We start from the raw sequence: 21,617 nt of genomic DNA, 5'->3' as shown, positions 1-21,617 counted from the left end.
GACAGTGGCCCTTCTGGACCAGTGTTGCCCATCTCTGATTTACTGTATACTCTTTCAAACTTTTTTCGAAGTTGAACAAATAATGAACAAATATGCTTCTGACCTCCTCGCATATCCATTTTTGTTGTTTGCTAACTTCATCTCCTGTTGTTTTTATTGATTTATTCCTGTCTTCTTTTTCGGGTAGTTTTAAAGCAACAGCCCAGCTTTTTGCTATAGAGATTCACAGCATGCACAATGAGCGCGAGATGTAGTACCTTATGAACAACTAAAGCAAATATTGAGCTTAACTCCTGAGGCCTAGATTCAGATCAGGATCTGTATGCGTTAAAAAGAACCAGACTGTCCATTTTAAATAGAGAAATGGAAAAATGCTGAATTATTACCAACAGTTATTTCAATGATTTTACCTCAGACTGTAAGACCAAGACAGTAATGACACAAAGATCCAATCCAAAGCTGTATTTATGTGGTCCTGAGAGGTCTCAAGCTCAAGACCATAAGACCAAGATGTTTTAACACAATTAGCCATTTTTGATGGGCTTTTTAAACTAGGAAATGCAGGGTATATCGATACTAAAAAATGCAGTACGAAAAATGTAAAATGCAAAACGTATAATACCGTCATTGTGAAAATGTTGGACATTTAGTCAGTGACATTCAGTGAGCCAGCTGAGTGATTAGAAATGGTAGACAAAACAAAAGATGTTGATTTCAATATATTTTCCCTCAACTCACTAAAAAAGCAGCACTGTGGCAAAAGCAATGCTGAAGCAAAATATAAAATTACTTGGCATTCTGAGAAAACATAATGTTAACTTGCAAACCTATCAATCTGCAAACAATGCCTCAAGACATGCAGTGCAAACCAACTGTCCTGTGCTGACAAGTGTGCAAAATTAAACTAAATTTATTAACAAAATTATTAATGTTTTTGTATCATTTTTACTTACTGTATATTCACTACAGTTGAAGTCAAAACTTTACATACAGGTTGCCGAATCTGCAAAATGTTAACTATTCTACCAAAATAGGAGGAATCATACAAAATGCATGTTATTTTTTTATTTAGTACTGACCTGAATAAGCTATTTCACATAAAAAAAGACATTTACATATAGTCCACAAGAGAAAATAATAGTTGAATTTTTAAAAATGACACTGTTCAAAAGTTGACATACACTTGATTCTTAATACTGTGTTATTGCCTGAATGATCCACAGCTGTGTTTTTTTTTTTATTAAGTAACATTTGTTCATGAGTCCCTTGTTTGTCTTTAGAACAGTTTCAGTATTCAGGTCCAACAAATTCTTTGGTTTTTCATTTTTGTGTATTTGAACCTTTTACAACAATGTCTGTATGCTTTTGAGATCCGTCTTTTCATCAGGACAACTGAGGGACTCATATGCAATTACAAAAGGTACAAATGCTCACTGATACTTCAGAAGGAAAAACAATGCATTAAACTGGGGGTGAAAACTTTTTGAATTTGAAGATCAGGTAAATGTAACTTATTTTTCCTTCTGTGAAGCATGTAAATATATTATGTAGCTTCTGAAGGGCAGTACTAAATGGAAAAAAATATGATATTTAGGCAAATCAGGAAAAATTTACACATCTTCATTGTGTTCAAAAGTTTACACCCCTGGCTCTTAATGCATCGTTTTTTCTTCTGGAGCATCAGTGAGCATTTGAAACTTTTGTAATAGTTGTGTATGAGTCCCTCAGTTGTCCTCAGTGTGAAAAGATGGATCTCAAAATCATACAGTCATTGTTGGAAAGGGTTCAAATACACAAAAATGCTGAAAAACCAAACAATTTGTGGGACCTGAAGGATTTTTTTCTGAAGCACCTGGACAGTTTAACTGTTAAGGACAAACAAGGGACCTATGAACAATCACTAAACAAAACCAAAAAAAAAAAAAAAAAAAAAAAAAAGGTGGATCGTTCAGGTAACAACACAGTATTAAGAGTCAAGTGTATGTAAACTTTTGATTGGGGCCATTTTTGAAATTTAACTACCATTTTCTCCTGTGGACTATATGTAAAAGCCTTTTATGTGAAATATCTAATTCAGGTCAGTACTAAATTAAAAATAACAAGCATTTTGTGTGATAACTCTTACTTTGGTAAAATAATTAACATTTTGCAGATTCTGCAAGGTGTATGTAAACTTTTGACTTCAACTGTATATGTTTCTTTCTTTCTTTCTTTCTTTCTTTCTTTCTTTCTTTCTTTCTTTCTTTCTTTCTTTCTTTCTTTCTTTCTTTCTTTCTTTCTTTCTTTCTTTCTTTCTTTCTTTCTTTCTTTCTTTCTTTCTTTCTTTCTTTCTTTCTTTGTCTATTAAACCAGAGCAACCAACATAAGCAACAGTAAGAAAAACTTTCCAAAAAAAAAAAAAAATGAAAGTCTAAATGAATCCTTATTGAATACATTTCAGTTTTTACTTTCACATTTCGCAGTATGCTTGTTTTTTGTCTAATGATAACTTCATTACTTTTATCAAAGCCCTTCTGTCTTCATGTAGTACTTAGTTCTTCATTTTTCAGGTAGTGGTTATCTATGGTTATTGTAGTAATACTGTATACCTGATTATACAACATCTTCCCTCACATCCGTCATCCTTTTTGTTTTGTATGAGTAGGGAACATAGAGAACATGGGCCTTGAGGCATAATTATGTGATGTGCTTTCATGTTCTGCAGTTTGTTCTTCACACCTCATTGCCGTGTAAACAGCTCTTTCAGACCAAACTGTCTGAAAAAAAAAACTGAAGCTTCCCTTAACTCCCTGCCTTTAGAAAGAGACATTATTGTAATTCAGATAATGATTTGAAATGCTGGATGTAGCTAGAGGTGGTAGGTTATCATTATTAAAATTCATATTTGGAGTCAATGTAGATGTGAGTACATAGAAATTAAACGAAACATCAGCATCCTGCATCAGCTATCATTTCGAGTCATGCGTTTCATGGAAAAAAAAATTCCAACTGGGACAAAGTCATTTGTAGAGAACTGAGGGCTTTTTTCACATTGGGGAAATCTTTCGACAGTTCTCTTCATTTCACTCACCAATTTGTCTGCTTACATTTTTCTCCGCTCTCTCTTCTTTCTTTACTTTTTTTTTCAACATGTCTGTCTACCTTTTTCCCTCCCTCCATATCTTCTTTCTGCTCCAGAACTCTGTCACCTTTTCTCAGCTGCCTTATTTTAATTCATGGTGAGCTGTCATAAATTATGTACGAACAGCTGAGCACCCCACACACCTCTGCTAAGACTTTCTGTGAAGTTTTGACGGGGTTGTAGGTGTTCTCAGGTTAGCCCAATTGAGACTTCCCCTCTCTAGACAAAACCCTTACTGCCCTGTCTTGTCCATTCTAAACCACAGACTGTGGAAAAATCTTCAAAGGATTATATTTTTGAGAAGAGGTCTGGGGTCTGAAATTGGCACAAAACAGAGAGATAGGCTCAGTCAATAAAACAAGCACACGCACTGCATTGTATGGAGGATGGTATCCATTAGAGGGTGCTATGGACCAGGAAATGAAGAAGCATTTGTGAAGTAGAGTGTATTTTTGAAGTTAACCAAGGTATGGGAACCCTGTCTATTGCATGCTATTGTCTTTTAATCCTGGTAACTTTTGCATGTAGCAATAAGGGTCATTCTATGGAAATGTCCATTTATCTAGCCTTTACAGAAATATTACACTTGAACATTTTTCTTTATATTTTAAAATGAAACAATGTGTTATTTAAACAACGACACCTTCTTAAGCCATTAATGTGGCAATATTTGTTTTTAAATGAATTATATAGAATTACAAGACCACAAAACCGCTCATCCCCACAGCCAGGTACAGAGGGAAAGTGCTTTATTTTGGGGTCAAAAACAGGTTCTTCTACCATTTAAAATACAATAATGTTTTCATAACTATCAAATATATGATGGAAATGGCATTAAAAAAATGCTAAATAAATATTATAAAATATATAATAAAAGTAGTGGTCCCTTGGAGTTGTGTCACTGGTGTTACAGTTTAACAAAAATTGTTTGTTTTGAAATAAAAATCACACTGTTGACATGACTTACTTCCTTACTATATCCTAAAGATCTATGAAAAAAGGCCCATGTTAAGTCCACTGTCTCATTTCTGATATTCTCATGATTTCATACGAAGCTTTTAGTTTGTCACTTGTGACCAACAGTACTTTATTGTTAGGAATTGTGAAAAACTACAATACAAATGGATTAAACTACTTAATTTAGTGAGTGTACCACATGATTGACAACATGTGGTTTGATAAGCAGCCATTTTGTAAAATGCATTTTTCATGAAAATTTCAATGGTTTTACCTTCCTTATAGGTAACAACAATGAGAATCAGTATATCAGGTCTTATGTATGTCACTGGTGATTCATTGTGTCACTGGTGTTACTGTGTTTTTTTTTTCTAATAATCTCCTTATTTCTTGCATTTTAATTATTTTTTTGTAACTTTTTGACGACATATGCTGAAAAAATGAGAAATAATATTTTGTTAATCCTTTAATATTGCCAAACAAGATAACACCAGTGACAAAAAATGGTACATGTGGTGTTTAAATAATTTGTGCAAGAAAGATAAAAAAAAAAATCATTATTAAAATCAATAAGCTGTCACATGTTAAACATTTAAGAAATACATTTTAAGACATCTTGCCATACCAAAAGTGGAGATTTCTGTACAATGAACCATAAAGGGACATGGGTGACTATTCCTAAAACTCTGTTTACATGGATTAAATGCCACCCACCAGCGCCAATGAAACAGTGGAGCAGACATCAAAGATGCAGCTAACAGTATTACTGTACTCCAGCAGCTCAGTGTCCTGCATACCACAGAGCCTTGCATCACTGGAATAATTCATTTTGAGATGGATAGGTTGGCTTCTGTCAATATCATGTGTAATTCTTGTGATCGTGAATTTGAAATATTAAAAGCAGGCAGAAATTTGTCTTTGCACATCCTTAGAAAAACTTGTCCTTCTTCAGATGTTTCACTTTGTGACAATACTAGCTTCTCTATTCTACATGCTTTTGGTGCCAGTCGTAAGATGTTAACTTGAATTGCGTACTTGTTTATCAGTCTGAGAGTGCGCTTGAGTGCATGTTCTGCTTTGACAGTGACCTCACCACCTCACGTGTAAGTCTGCATCATTGCTAATGAGTGTGGAGAGGCTGAGCTCCACTTCGCCAAGAACTGTAAGGATCAAAGCCCTCTCAGACAGCTTGTCATGTGTGGATGCTTCACTCTGTCTCACTTTAGTCTGAGTTAACATCCAGAGCAGGTTTGTCTGAAGTTTTATGGCTGCTATTGAAGATGTCGTTTAAAGCACAACGATCGGTTTATCACTTATAGTTGCTTTTCTTACTATTATTATGTGGGAAAATCAATGTTTATAGTTTTTCTCTATAATCCTTTATTTACCTCTTTATATCCTCTGTGCATTAGCACTGGAGGGTTCAACCTGTGGGTAAAATAAACTAAATACAGACTCTTTGTTGAGTTGAGATGCATGACTATGGTTTGTACACAAAGAAATTGGATTTAAAACATTAACAGAGAAAAGCCAAGGTACACTATATTGCCAAAAGTATTGGGACACCCCTTGTAATGAATAGGTTTGACTACTTTAGTAATTTCTGTGAGTACAAATCTTAATGTTAAGCATATAATGTTATTCTAGGCTATTTTATGATTTTAATTTTGTAGCAACAGTTTGGACAGGACTCTTTTCTATTCTAACATGACAGTGCATCTGTGTATAAAGCAAGGTTCAAAAAGAAATGATTGATTCAGTCAATGTGGAAGAACTTGACTGGTCTGCATAAAGCCAAGTCTTAATCACAGCTGAACACCTCTGGTGTGACTGTAAATGCAGACCTTAAGCCAAAAACTCATCACTAATTACCAATGACTTGTACATATGGGTACAGTCATTTTAGACACTTCCAAAACAACAACAGAGATGAAAATGCAATTTTAAATACATTAATTATGTTGCCTTCTTTGTTGCCACAGTTTTGGAAGTGCCTTTTTCTGTTCTAAAGAAGGTGGTGTGTCCATATAGTGTATGTACAAGTCATTGGTGTTTGGTGATGAGTTTTTGGCTCAAGGTCTGCATTTAAAGTCACACCAGAGGTTTTCAGATGGGATTATGACTTGGTTTTACCAGATAACGTCTAGGTTACGAAGGTAACCCTCGTTCCCTGAAGGAGGGAACGGAGACGTTACATTGGGAATCGCCTGAGAGACCAATCATCTCTGAGCCTTATTCAAAGGGCCAATGAACATTGGCGAGTGGTATTTGCATGCCGAACCACTCCCCCGTACATACGGGTATAAAGAGGGCGGCATTACAACCACTCAATCAGGTTTTCGTTGAGGAGCCGGATCGAGCCCGGCGTCAGCGCGACGCCAGGGGCGTGGCAGGGGAATGTAACGTCTCCGTTCCCTCCTTCAGGGAACGAGGGTTACCTTCGTAACCTAGACGTTCCCCTTCAGTCGAATCACTTCGACGATACATTGGGAACTTAGACCCATGGAAAAAGCCACGACCCTGACGCCGCATTACGCACAACGCCACGTGTCGGCAGGTCTTCCCAGACGTGTCCGCAGGCGGTCATTGTAACGTAACCTTCCCAACGCCCTGAGGGCCAATAAAGGGGGCCCCACAGGGATGCCAGTTGTACTGAAGCATGGGTTGGGGGGGCGGAGCACATGAGATCTTTACATGTGGAATGAAAATTAATTCAATATATCCATAAGTCTTTAGGGATATACGAGGAAAACAGCGGCCTTCTGGCTGACCACTGGAAAAATACTGAGAATATTGCCACAACCTGCGGGGCGAAGGAGACCCTGGCAGGAGCACAGTCAGGAACTACTCCGCATCTAGCCCTGACTGCGGGGCATGGAGGACCCAGGGTTCACCAAGGGGGCTACATCCTGGGAAAATAGCACACGGATCCTCGTGGGAATGGTGCAGCAAGCCGACACCAGCCGGCCTCCCGCTCACCTGAAGTCCTTATGTTAGGACACGGGAGGAAACGGCCTCTATGCGAAGGTTATAAAACCTGGCGAAGGTATTCGGTGTCGCCCAGCCCGCAGCTCTACAGATATCTGCTAGTGAGGCACCATGAGCCAACGCATAGGATGAGGAGTGGAGTGGAGTGGGCACGAACACCTAAAGGCATGGCTGTCCCTGATACAAATATGACAGGGAGATGGCATCTACCACCCTGTGAGCCAACCTTTGTTTGGAGACAGCATTTCCTTTCTGCTGACCTCCGAAGCAAATAAGAGCTGCTTGGTGCGTCTGAAGTGCCGAGTGCGGTCTACATATATGCGTAAAGCACGGACTGGACACAACATCGCAGAAGCTGGGTCTACCTCCTCCAGGGACAGAGCTTGCAGGTTCACCACCTGATCGCGGAAAGGCGTGGTGGGAACCTTGGGCACATAGTCGGGCCGGGGTCTCAGGATGTACGTGAGAATCGCCGGGCCCGAATTCTAGGCATGCTTTGCTGACAGAGAAAGCTTGTAGGTCCCCTACCCTCTGGAAGCCAGGGCCGTCAGGAGCGTTGTCTTAATCGACAGAAATCTCTGGCTCGGCTGAGGCGAGTGGCTCGAATGGGGCGTCCCGCAGGCCCTGAAGGGCGACGGAGAGGTCCCCTGAGGGTATGAGGTGCGGTCTGGGAGGATTCATCCTCCTGGCACCTGAGGAACCTCACGGCCAGTAGGTGCTTACCTGGGGATTTTCCCTCTACTGCATCGTGATATACTGCGATAGCGGCAATACACACTTTGAGAGTCGAAGGGGACAGCCAGCGCTCCAACATCTCTTGCAGGAAGGTAAGCACTACCGCAATCGTACATCTCTGTGGGTCCTCTGTTCGAGAGGAACACCGGTCAGCAAACAGACCCCATCTCAGTGCGTAAGCCTGCCTGGTAGAGGGAGCTCGGGACTGAGTGATAGTACTATCACGGCCTGAGGAAGGCCGGAGAGGTTTGCGGTGCCAACCCGTGCCCTTGCAGGGAGGGACTGCCGTGAGGGAATGGTTACTAAGACCTAAGTCCGGGTGGGCCACTCCGTGGTGCAACCAACAAGACTTACTCCTTGTCCCCCTGGACTTGCACGGTGTCTGTGCAAGGAGGCTCTCAGGGGAAAAGGCGTACTTGGGCCCCGGAGGTCAGCTGTGTGTCAGTGTCACTCTGAGAAGAGGCAACTGGCAATGGGAGGAATCGGGAAGGGTGAGCGGAAGTGGCTGGGCCTTGCCGATATAGCTCCGAACTAGCTGCAACGTCACGGGGTGGAGTCGCCATTCTGCATGGCGGATGGACTGCTGTGGGAGCCGATAGGCTGCACGGTTGAATTTCCCCGGCTTCATGAGAATGGCAAGTAGCAAAATCTGCCACGTTAGACTCCGTGGGAGCAGATGGTGGACGAGCTGTAAGCGCCCGTTGCACACGGCATCTCAACCCGTGGTAGGCCAGACTAGTCGGCAATACTGTGGGAAAACGCCAGTCCGGAGTGAGCCGAGATGCCATGCCCATCATGGGACTCGATCGTGCTGAAGCGGTCTCACATGAACAAGCCTAGCGGCGAAGCGGCTAGAGCTGTCATGTGCCCTGGGAGCCTCTGAGTTTTGAGAGGGACCGCTGAGTTGTGCCTGAAAAAACTCAGGCACTACAGCACTGACTGCGCGCTCTTGGTAGTAAGGCGGGCTGTCTTGTGGACCGAGTCGGGCTCCCGACCGAGGAAAGAGATCCTCTGGACTAGGCAGAGTTTGCTCTTCCCTCGGTTGGCCTGAAGAACCAGATGGCAGGGGTGCCGAAGCACCAGGTCCCCGGATTCGCACAACGGAACTCGCAAGTGGGCTGGAAAGCACCAGTCGCTGAGACGGTTGGAGACGTGAATCCCTGTCTGCCGAAGAGGGGACAAGGGAGCTCCCATAGCCTAAAGAAGGCGGGGAGAAGGGGACTGGCCAAATGGAAGCACCTCGCACTGAAGCGCTCGACCCCCGGGACAGACCGCAGAAGGGGTGTGTGCCGGGGAAAAATCGAGACGCGGCAATGGGTGCCCTTCAGGTAGATGGCTGCAACCCACTCCTGAAGACGGAAGCATACTCGTATGCACTTCGTCGTGAGCGTCTGTGCCGACAGCCTGAGAAGGGACCGGGACAGAGCTCCATCCAGGAAGGGTGTTAACCCACCACTCTTTTTGGGCACGTTGAAGTAGGGACTGTAAGACCCTGACCTCATCCCGGCTGGAGGGACAGGCTGGATCGCGTCCTTCGCCAGTAGGATCGCACACATGCCCGAATGAGGAAAAATATAAAGGGTACCTCTGAGCCTGGGCGGACGCCTGGAGAGCTGAAGCGCAAAGCCGGGCCGTACCGTCCGTATCAACCACCGTAGTGGTATCAAGGGAACGTTGACCGACGTGCCCGTGGTGGGGCAGCCTAGGGGGAGACAGGGAAGGAGACTGAACCCAGAAGGATGTACGTCCTGGAGAAGAGTCTAACTGCACTAAGCAGTGCTTACCTTCTTCCCTGGTTCCCGTGCTGGCGACAGAGGGCTCCGAGTCCAGTTCCGAGGAGTGTAAGTGCTGCTCAGCAAGGGAACTCGAAGCCGAGGTCCCAGAGGTGAGAAACTAGCTCTTTTTTGTTGAAGTATACAGTGGCTCCCGGCCCTCCACCGGGAGCGGGACGTTGATGTCATCGTCCCCTGAAGAGCCGTCTCTATCCCCTTTGGGTTGCCCGCGTCAGGGACGTTTCGCAGCTTTCCTGCGGGAGTTTCGGGCCAGTCCCTGAGCCGCGGGCGGCACAGATTTCCCGTGGCTAGCTCTGCTTGGGGGCCCTCTCCGCCAGCCTGGCGTCGTGGGCCTCCGTGGGTCAGAGTTATCAATGTTGAAGCCTCAGGGGGCGCCTTCGGCGACGGCAGACGGAGGCTGAGCCACCGGCGGCGGGATGGAAACTTCGCAGCGGGACAGGCTGTGTTTGATCACCTCCGTCTGCCTTTGTACTGCCGAGAACTGCTGGGCAAAAGTCCTCGGCAGTGTCGCCGAATAGGCCACTCTGGGAGATGGGAGCTACGAGAAAGCGTACCCTTGTCGCCGTCTGCCATCTGGCCAGAGTGAGCCATAGGTGTCGCTCCTGGACCACAGCCGTGGACATCACCTAACCAAGGGCTGTTTAAATGCCTGGGCTTGATAGACCTTGATAGACGCCACAGCATGCACGGCCGAGGCAGCCTGGCCAGCGGCGTGAAAAACGCGGCCCGCATATATATTTATATATTTTTTTTTTTTTGAAAATGGTGCCCGCCACATTTTAACCAGCTCCTCGTGCACCTCCGGGAAGAATGGCACCGGGGGAGGGTGTGGCGGTGCCGCCAGTGCTGACCCCAGGAACCAGTCGTCCAGCCACGAGGGATCGACCGGAGGTCCAGCAGGGACCCCAAGGCCGACCCCCCTGGCGGCTCGGAGGAGCATAGTCGAGAGTTCGGAGTCAATCTCCGATGGAGCAGCGACCACGGGGGGGGCGCCGTGCCGCCGGGATGCCATCCTCACTCTCAGACTCTCCCTCTGATGCTGCTACAGACATCTCTTCCTCCTGTGGAGCGCCAAAGGAGACGCCCAGCCCGTTTTTGTGCGGGGAGGCGTACTGCTCTGGGAACTCGACGGGGCTGTGCTGATGGGCAGAAGTCCGCAGGGCTTTGAAGCCGGCGATAAGTTCTGCACCGTGACTTTTAAACCTCTTCGTGTCTCGCCACGGCGGCTGAAAAACATTGACAGTCTAACAGCCTGCCGCGGGACGATGAGAGGAGCAGTCTCTCGAACGAGCGGCGAGTCTTCAACGCAGCCATGGTCATGCATCACAATGAATGCACGAACCATCCATGAACGCCGCCCCAGCATGTTCATCGGCCCAGACATGTGAAGCAGCGTTCATGTCCGTACAGTGAGGTGAGGCAACTGTCACACCCAGAAACGCACGGCCGAAAAGCCATTCTGAAAAGAACGTCTAACGGCCGTGAGAAATTGCTCTTTTAGTCCCGGTCTGCCCAGGGAGGAAACCGCAGCACCACTGTGCACTCAATGGGGCTTGCTCGCTGGAGAGCAGAAGGCTTTGTTGAGGCCGTGAAAACGGCCGTCCGCAGGATCCCGCTGGCGGCTGCCGAGAATTATTCTTTTAGATGTTGCACACCAGCGGGGAAGAGCAGTAGGAACTCTTGAAAAAGGCTTTCTTTCTCAGCGACGGTGAGGGCTCGAGCATGACGGCTCTGGAAGCGAAAATCCGATTGAGTGGTTGTAATGCTGCCCTCTTTATACCTGTATGTACGGGGGAGTGGTTCGGCATGCAAATACCACTCGCCAATGTTCATTGGCCCTTTGAATAAGGCTCAGAGATGATTGGTCTCTCAGGCGATTCCCAATGTAACGTCAAAGTGATTCGACTGAAGGGGAAGTCAAGTTCTTCCACACTGACTAAATTAATAGTTTCTTTTTGAACCTTGCTTTATACACAGATGCATTGTCATGTTAGAAAAGGGTCCTGGCCAAACTGTTGCTATAAAATTGGAAGCACTCAATACTTTGTATTATATGCTTAAACATTAAGATTTGTACTCATGGAAATTACTAAATTAGTTAAATATGTTCAGTAGAAAGAATACTTTTGGCAATACTTTTGGCAATATAGTGTATGTATACAGTAAGGATTACAATTACATTTAGTCATGGATCAATAAATTAATAATTTAACAGAATTAAAAAGATAGTTGACTCATAAATGAAAATTCTGTCATCATTTACTGTTATGTAATTTTCTTTTTTTTTATGTGGCACACGCACACACAAAGAAAAAAAATACCAAAAAAAAAAAAAAAATTTACCAAAAACTCTTTAAAAATTACATTTAAAAAGACAAGTCTTGAGTTGATTTTATTTTAAATCTTTTTTTCTCTCTCTCCTCTCTCTGTAATGCCTCATATATTTATTTTGAATGACAATAAAATTAAAAATGTGTCAGTAGTGATGAAGCATAGCTTTTTATTTATGTCATTTAGTTAATAATAACTAAACATTCTCATGGTTAAGGCATTATTTTTTTATTTTCTAATAAAGTTCAGCACTATTTTTCATTAAGTGGAAAGATTTGAATTATTGATTTAAAAAGTTTTCAGCTGAATAATTTTGCTGTCTTCGTTATCAGTTTTGGGCAAAATAATTTGACCTCTGGTGTCTTGTGTACCCAGACTTTTGTAGTTTTTTTTAAACCAATGATTTTTTTAAAAAACTTTTTTAAAACTCAAACAGATCAATTGATCCTTCACAAACAGCTTGATTGACAGGCGATGTGACCAATCATAGTGCAGAATCCAACATTTTGTCTGACAAACAAACCAAGCAGGAGAGTAGATTAACTTCAGTGGACTTAAATTTGAAAGATGTGTATATTGACATTTCACAGTTGAAATAAAATAAGTTCTGATGTTCATTCATGTTTTTTCATGCTTTAAGTAAATAATAAAATACCATCGGCTCACATGTTGATTGATCTAACAAGGCAATAAAGTGATCTGTCACAACACATTAAAGAGCCACAAAACGGTATTTATTGTTTGAACTTCTTTAAAAATTGCATTTCAAAGCTGAAACCTTGTTTCATACCAGAAGTTTCATCTTTGCTCTCAATGTATTTTTCACAGCATGAAAACAAGATGTGTAGCGTGAAAGCGACAATGTTTGTCGAACATAGCAACAGTATTTAATTTTTGCGAAGGGTCAATTCCAGTAATTGAAAAATTGCCCTAATATGATAATTCTGAAATTAGATCAAACAAATGTTCAATAATGGCTTCTTATTTTTTTCTCTCCAATAGCTTCAAATACTACAGACTTCCAGATTCTTACCCAACCAGTTCCATAACCATGAAGGACTGTCAAGTTCAACCTCTTCAGAGGCCCCTTGTGACGGTTTGGATGCCAAGCCTGGTCACCACCCACTGACACCCCAGTCCTGCTTCCCAAACCTACAAAGTCCCATCACTGTTGAGTCTACCCCAAACTGTGCTGTACCAACGGTAACTATATCTGCTGATAGCTCTGCTGCCTCCTCTTCCAGAACATTTCAGAGCTCCGATCCTGCTGAGCTTGGCCTCATGAGCAGCCGGCTTAAAATCAATGAGCCAGCAAGCCCACCAGCTTCTGCCAGCCTTTGCTCTAAGCTAGAGACAGGTATACAAAAACTTCCTTTGAAAAGAAACAGTTTTTCAGCCGTACAGCCACCCACTTATATTAAGAGAGTTTCAACACTCATCAAGCCCCAGGAAGTACAGCGGGTCGGTGTGTTCACCGGAGCCCTGGGTAGGTTTGGAGCCACAGGTCTATCCAGAACAAGACATCAACCTTTATCAGCTCCGGGACTACCTTGCATCAACCCAGTCCGACAAACAACCATGTACGGCACTACTGCACCAATATTTAACCAACAAAATCAGGGGTGCAGACAGTCCTTATTGTTTAGAAAGATAGAGAGCAGTTTGCCCAGACCAAGTGCCCCCCTCCAGCCCAAATATTCCCGCCTTCCTACGCCAAAGACCATTTCTTCTCTCCCAAACCCTGCTGCTCAACAAGGTCAAACAATAACCTCCTCCGCTCTGCATTCTCGTATGCTTCAGCAGTTCTAGATTATCTAAGCAGGGCTTCGGACATCCCACCAGAGTGTAGAAAAGCTGCTTCCTACGACCCTGCTTATAAGGCACCAGTCAAGTATCTTGCTAGTTATGCTTACCATGTACAAAACATGACATAAGTTGTAAGAGACACTTTTGTCCAACTTGTACCTATGCACCTTGCATAAGATATTGCTCCTTTGATAGATTAGCAAGGCGCCACTTCTCTAGGACAACCACAACCAAGCAGAGTATTGTTATTGCTCCCACTTAATTTTTTTGTATCACTCTTATTGATCCTTTTGAGAGACTTGCATTATCTTGTCTTAACTAACTCTATGTTATGTGCGCTGCGTGGGCCATGATGAGGGGTGCCCACTGAGATTTTGAGAGGAGCCGTCTCTTCCAATTGCTTCTCTACCCATCTCTCTTTGTACCTTTGTTCTTTGCCGCTAGCATGAAGATTGTGTCCTGCTGGAATTGGCCTCCCACTACCGTACCTAATGAGAGCAAGTTCTGGAAGCCAAGTCAATCTTAACAGCAGAATGAGTTGTAAGGCTGTGAACGTAATGCAAAATGAAAAAATCTGGCTGAGAGGAATATTAACCTACACAGTGAGGGAGTCTGACGTGATTGCCATGGCTACTTTACAATTAGAATGATTTCGCCAAGAAGGACATGTTTTTTGATTGTTGGTCCTGGACCACATTCTTCAGATTTAAGGTTAGAAACAGAGACCTATAAGGGATGGGAATATAGTTGGGACTATGATTGTTTAAAGGAATGGTATACCAGTAAGACATATAAAGACATCATATTTGTTATAGTAAAGGTGGACTGTGCTTGATTGTGACTCGCAGGAATCAAGAATGGTTTGTGCAAGTTTGCATTTTGGCAAAATGAAACACAAACACAGTGATTCAAGAGCAGTGCCTGATTGCAAATCGTAGAACAAGGATTTTTTTCTTACTAGGCCCCAGTAAACTTAACTCCCATCCAGGTCACGGCACCAATGCAGTCAGTACCACATAATCTGCTCTGAATGGAGCTTGGACCAGCATACGAGGTGTGCGCGCTAACAAGAACGCTAATGCATCTCTTGAGGCCAGGGAGGTCAGATTTACTTGTGCAGGCCTCTTGTTACATCTAGACCAGTGTTTCCCAACCTTTTTTCTGCCGCGGCACAGTTTTGATAAGTAAAACATCCTACAGCACACCACTAAGCACTAAAAAACAAACAACAACAACAAAAAGATAGAAAGAGGGATTTTTTTTCACCCCCAAATTTAAACAATGCATTGTCAGAGTTGGTTTTTTTAAATTAGATGATTTGACACTTGCTGTTAACATTTTCTAAAAATCAAAATCGCCTCTCCAAGGGCGCGCAATCTCCCTATAAAAAGTACATTATTGCGAAATATGTCTTAGCAAGATTCACACAAACATAATCTGTTATGTCTTACATGAACGATTAGTTAATGGTTGGGGGAAAATCTGATGTGTAACGTTATATCAGATCCATGCATTACAGTAGGTCTTAAGATAGGTCTGTCTCAATGTTAATCAAACATTAAAAGAAAAGACGGAGTCACTCGCTGCTCTTGAATTAACAGCTGTTTATTTGCATCTTTGTTCTTATTTTAAATAACAAAGATAAAATAAAAATAGCTATATTGTGATTAATAATATTGTAGTTATTATTAAGAAAATAATTGGAGGAAAATATGCAACGTTGCTTGATGATTTTGCTTTGGAATCTTCAGAAAACTTGAACTCGATTTTTCTCAAAATCAACTCTGCTGACTCTGTCGCCTTCAAACGACGGTAGCTCAGTAATTTTTTGTCGGATTCCAACAAGTCATATATTATTTTGAAGGTATTTTATTGGAAAATGCCAAAATAAAAGTAAAAATACTAATTTTCAAATTTTTACTTTTTTTACTTTATGGCAAATGCTAAGACTCTTCTCCGCTCTTCAAACACAAAAGCATTAGCCTTTATAGACAGTGTTTCTTAAGTAAAGAAAATGCTGTGTCTTCAAACTGTGTGTCACGGCTCTTCATTTTGAATGGAGGCAGGGGGGAGTTATGAGGATTGACTGGCAGTTTCAGGACCCAATGGCGTTACGAGGTTTACTCACTAGCTCTTTTGAATGCTTTTCATTGGTTAAGTATTTGTAAAACCCACAAACAGAGATAATGAAGACCAAAAACACTGGTTTAAAATAGTAATAATGAAATATAATTGAGATAGGAAGTTTCTGATAACCTGTCACAGCACACTAGTGTGCCATGGCACAGTGGTTGGGAAACTCTGGGATCTAGACCACACCTGATTATAATTCAATACCACGCTCATTCTTTTTTTCAGCTTTTTTCGTTTTTGTTATAAAACTAAAATAAAATAAAAGTTATTTTTTTTAGGTAGGTTTGACAACCTAGCAATTCATCTTTTCTTACAGTCTCTACTTCCAAACAGTTTAGAAATGGGAAACATCTCCCACTTTCTTTACTCTTGTAGTTTAATCTTATGAAAAATAAAATGTCCAAGCTTTGCAGCAGTACCAGCAGCAGCCCCATTCCACATCTATTCACAACAAGATTCAGGTTGTCTGATCGCCTTAGTAAACATTGTAGGAAATGGTTAGCGCAGACACCGACTTATCTGTTGCGAATCTGTCAGGCCCTTCAGTCAGTGCGACAGCTTTCTACATAAGTCAAACGGTTTATCCCTGCATCTCGGTTCATCTTATTTCATTCATCTCATCCTTCCTTTGCCACTTCAACAATGAAGCTCTTGAGATGGCATCCACATTGCAATAGACACTATAGATGTTAAAAGGGTTTTAATGATACAGATCCTTAATACGGTGAAGAGGAACCTGACGCAATTGCTAGATCAACACCAAACCCTCACCCTAATCCCTAAATCCTCTTTAACGTACACTCACCTCACAAAATTCTCCCATCGCTACTTCTACTCTCTGCCTCAGCTATTACTGGAGAGAGTACATATTGGAGTGAGTAGACAATATCACTTCTGACGAGCTGTAGATGAAATGAGGTGTACTTTTGCTAAAGTGCTTCAGAGCAAAGATGTTCGGAATGTCTGTTGATGGAGGAGAATAGAGCCCTTACTGAAAGCTCAAGCAAACACTCTAGCATCTTTCATATACTACTGACATAAAACAGCTAGCAATATACACAGCTGTTTTTTGCTACTTAAACATGAAGCAAGTATCTGCAAAGCTTTTTTAATTAAAATGTATCATTAAAGTATAATGGATAAATGTTATCGAAACAAAAATGACAAACTGGTATACTTGGCTGTGTTGTGCTCTCAGATACCCTTTGTTCACTATTAACGTTCACACAAGTGTCTTAGCGAAGTGTGTAGTGCAAGTGTAGTAAATTTTTCCAACGTTTTGCCAGCCTTTTTTTATTTTGAACACTATAGTGTAAACCTGTCTATTGCGTTGTCATTTAAAACATAACTTATATTGTGAAAGTTTTACTTGGAATGAATACTTGTGCTATCTATTTTGTACTACCTCATGTCTTGACAAAAACATACCTGTGGGAACTTTTGTGCAAGACGCGAAATGCATACAAATAAGTACATATCTCTGCAGTTTCTAACAGAAATGAACACTACACTCATGGATCTACAAACTACAAATGGATCTTTGTGGTGAAAGGTTCTTCAGATTATAAAAAAGTAGGAAAGAGATGGTTCTTTAACCCTCTGGGATCTGAGGGTGTTTTGGAGCCATGAAGAAGTTTTGACATGCCCTGACATTTGTGCTTATTTCAGTATCTTAAAAACATGTTAATGGCTAAATCTAATTACATTGTTATCAGCACAATTTGGGCTACAATAATATGTAAACAACATAAATGTACATGTTTGTGTTTTTGAGAAAACAACGTTTATGCGTGGTTAGTGAAAAACTAAAATTTTGAAGTCACTGAAATAAGGCCATGAAACACATACAGAACATTTGTTCACAAGACTTTTGAGAATTGGATGGGGTAAGCTGGAATTTTTTCAACCAAATAATGTGAAAATCATCTCGTTCACTCGTTCAGAGAAAACTATAAATTGATGTAAATTTTCTAAAACATGTTTTCTGATGGAAAGGGAATATGCGTAGGAGTGGCAATGACCCATGAATATTTAGCAATTCACACCTGAGAGACAAAGACTGACCCATCAATGACTGAATGTGACTATTAGGTAAGGAACAGTGTGAGAAGATTCAAAGAATGGAGTTTTTGATTATTTTATTTTATTTACAACACTGTATAATCAAAACATATGTAATGAAGGTCAAAGACACATTATTGAGCACCCTGATCTAACCACAGAGATGTGGACACTTTGTGTCATTTCTGAACTTTTTCTGAATTCTGTTCAAGTGAAAAAAGTAAATCATACCTAATATTTAAGTGCTTGCAAAACTCATCAGTATTCAAGGAACTTGTTTTACACTAGAATATCAGTGTAGTTTCTTTGACTGAATGGTTCTTTGTGGAACCAAAATTGGTTCTTCTGTGGTCTCGCTGTAAAGAACCTTTTAAAGCACCTTTATTTTTAAGAGTGTAGAACTGGAAAAACCGAACACTCTTTTAGCGCCACTCAGTGGACGTTTCACATCGAGTATATCACGTATTTTGCATCTTGCTAAAAAGTTCCCACAGGTACGTTTTCGTCATGAGATCGGGTTGACTTTGTGACCTATAATACTATGACATGTATACATTATAAATGTGGCTTAAGTCCCCAAATACTTTTTGAAATGTGTTTTTGCATCCAGATGCAAATAGCGTTTACCACGCAGCCAGCTACAGTACTATGTTTGCACTCAATAGTTGCTGGAACCATAGAAATCTAATTTAGGAAATTTCGGTTACATTGCTGTAGTGATGTGGAGAGCAAAGGAAGGATCAATATGCAAACAAAAAGAGTTTGACTCACTCTGATGCCATTCCTCTTTTCTTGTCTCCGCTTTCATTTAATTTTAAATCTAACAATGAATAAACCTGATAAACAGGTTGAATGGAACAGTGCGATTCTCTGTGTGTTCAGAGAACAGCTTGATCCAGCTAAGACAAAGCAGGCAGGAGTGGGGTTGAAAAATCTAACCTTTACCTGCAGGCTTTTGCGGGTGGTAGCAGGTCAAAATATTACATAAATTTTGCAGGAGTGGGCCAGAATCTCATAGGAACAAGCTGGAGCAGGTCCTAAAAATCCAAGAAATGTTATGTGGTACACTACTGTCTTTACATCGGTATAAAGGTTTAGGAACTAGACAATAATGTCTATGATTTTTATTTTAAGTCTATATAAAATGCACAAACCTTAAAGTGCTTCTGTGGCCTCCTCACCTTTTTTATTTTTAATATGTGGATTACTTGAAACTTTTGATTTTTGAAGCTATAATACTTGTATTTTATCTTATGTGGTGGTACCTATATAATAAACACTAGTTTATTGTGGAGTTAAGGGTTTACTTAAATTAGGGTTTCAGCTTCTGATTTCTTTTGTCTCATCTGACGCATGTAAAAGTTTAAGATACAATATCACTGTCATTACTGTATGTCCCCCTGTAGTATTATATATATATATATATATATATATATATATATATATATATATATATATATATATATATATATATTTACTGTTCTTTATGTTGTGTACCACCTGTTTACTTCATTTGTGCTACATTATAACTATGAAAAGTTGCACTGCCTTTTAATGTAAACCTCTGTTCAAACTTAATTTATTTGTGCACTTCCAAGTGTGTGTATGTTACAGATTAACCCCTTAACTGTCACCCCCATTTTTTAAAATAGGCATGAAAGTGCACTATCCAAACTTCAACTGTTGTAATTCATGAACACTTTGGAATACAGATCTAAAGTTGGTCTCTTTTTAAAGAAGACAATCCGCAGATTATTGCAGAAGTGGATTTTTTTCAAAAAAATGAAGTATCAACAAATTATAGAAGTTTTAATTTACTGTAAACAAAATGCACTGTACAATTTGTATTATATTTTATATAAAATACATATTTTTCATAGCAGGTTTTATCCTAAATTTGATATCAAATTGAAGCCTCACATCTAAATAAGTTATGTTCCAAATTTGAAGTTGATATGAAAAAAATTAAGGTTCCTGTGAAAGTTTGTTTGGGCGTTATACCACAAACAGCCACCGGGTGACATACAAACGCCATATATATTTTTTCTGCATTTTTCTGTCACAAAAGTCTAAATTTTTCTGAAAATTTTTATTCAATCACAAAATGACCACCAAATATGCAATTCTGAGACTCAGACCTTTCCAATGATATGTTTTTTGTCAAGATTGTAAAAAGTTGTGATTCTAAAAGACCGTAATGCATTTTGTAATATGACACTGCTAAGGGGGAGGAGACTGCCAACCGATTTTAAAGTATCATTTCCATGGTAACGCAATGTTCGATTTCAAAATGGTTTTCACAGGATGATACTTGAGCTTCTAAGCTTTCAAATGATATATAATTTATGATGGTTACTAAAGAATTTGATAGAGAAAAAGGGCAACGGAAAAAAGAGCGCCAAGCGTCCCACAGGTGGGACAGTGACAGTTAAGGGGTTAAAGAAAACCCCTTAATCAGATATGCACTTTAAATGTAGAGGTGAGAGATGTTTTCATGTGCTTTACATCTCTCCGTGAGGCTGAGTGTACAAGAGCTCTAAATAAAGACAGCACCAAAAGCTACTGCAATCTTTGTCCGAGCATGTGTTTGTGTGTATGTCTGTGCTTCCTGGTTTCAAATAGCACTTCACAGAAGTATGTGTTTTACTGGGTATTATTTTCCAGTATCTGGAGGTCTGAATATTAGTGTCCAACCAAACAATGAATGTGAGGCCTGCTGAGGGTAATGGAATGGGAGTTTTTTTGGACAGTAACAGCAGGGGTGAAAGGCTTCAAAGTGCTGGTGAATGCTGGCCAGGAAATACAATGATGCAGTATGACCACAACTATCAACTAACTCAAGTGCAGGCAGAAGGCCTTTCATTCCAAGAAAGAAAACTATAAATCTAGAATGGTTCGGTACAGTTCCGTACGCAATTATTTCTGTTCCCATTGTCAGAAGTTGTAAATTATACCAAAATAGCGAACCGTACCATACCGAACCACTCTTTTGGGACCCTTCCGATGGGGTACCTAGACCATCCACCCTATCTAAAGGATGAAGCTGGTTTACTGCAGAATGCTGATTGGTTGACAGAGAATCAGGCTTGACATTAACTTTTTTGCTCACCATCCACTGTGGATAGTGTTTTTCCAAAATTTCTAGCCACTCAGCATTTTAACTGCCCACATTTTGTTGTTGGGAAATTATTGTTTAATGTTTTATATTATACATATACATATACATATACATATACATATACATATACATATACATATACATATACATATACATATACATATACATATACATACAGTATCTCACAAAAGTGAGTACTCCACACATTTCAGCAAGTATTTTAGTATATCTTCTCAAGGGACAATACTATAGAAATGAAACTTGGATATATTTTAAAGTAATCAATGTGCATCTTGTGTAGCAGAACAGATTTACTGTCTGTCCTCTAAAAATATCTCAACATACAACCATTATTGTCAAAATAGCTGGCAACAAAAGTGAGTACACCCTAAGTGATAACAGCAGTATGTTATTTAACCATGCAAAGCCACATGTCCTATTCATCATGTTTTTGTCTGCTGACCACTGGATGTTCAACATGGCATCTCATGGCAAAGAACTCTCTGAGGATTTGAGAATTAGAATTGTTGCTCTCCACAAAGATGGCCAAGGCTATTAGAGGTTCAGTAACACC

General features: G+C 40.9%; 1 protein-coding gene across 1 annotated transcript in view; it reads left to right on the top strand.

The window, feature by feature from the left end:
• The window catches only part of ccser2b (coiled-coil serine-rich protein 2b), a 69,007-nt gene extending 48,520 nt beyond the window's left edge, over nt 1-20,487 (top strand). Inside the window, exon 9 of the mRNA XM_073828458.1 lies at nt 12,928-20,487. Within this exon, the coding sequence (XP_073684559.1) occupies nt 12,928-13,734 (807 nt within the window). The 3' untranslated portion in view covers nt 13,735-20,487. The remainder of the gene's footprint in view (nt 1-12,927) is intronic.
• The last annotated feature ends 1,130 nt before the right edge of the window (nt 20,488-21,617 follow it).

Source organism: Garra rufa, chromosome 22 (assembly GCF_049309525.1).
Source record: "Garra rufa chromosome 22, GarRuf1.0, whole genome shotgun sequence".
Lineage (NCBI taxonomy): Eukaryota > Metazoa > Chordata > Actinopteri > Cypriniformes > Cyprinidae > Garra > Garra rufa.
This window is presented reverse-complemented; position numbering and strand designations above follow the sequence as displayed.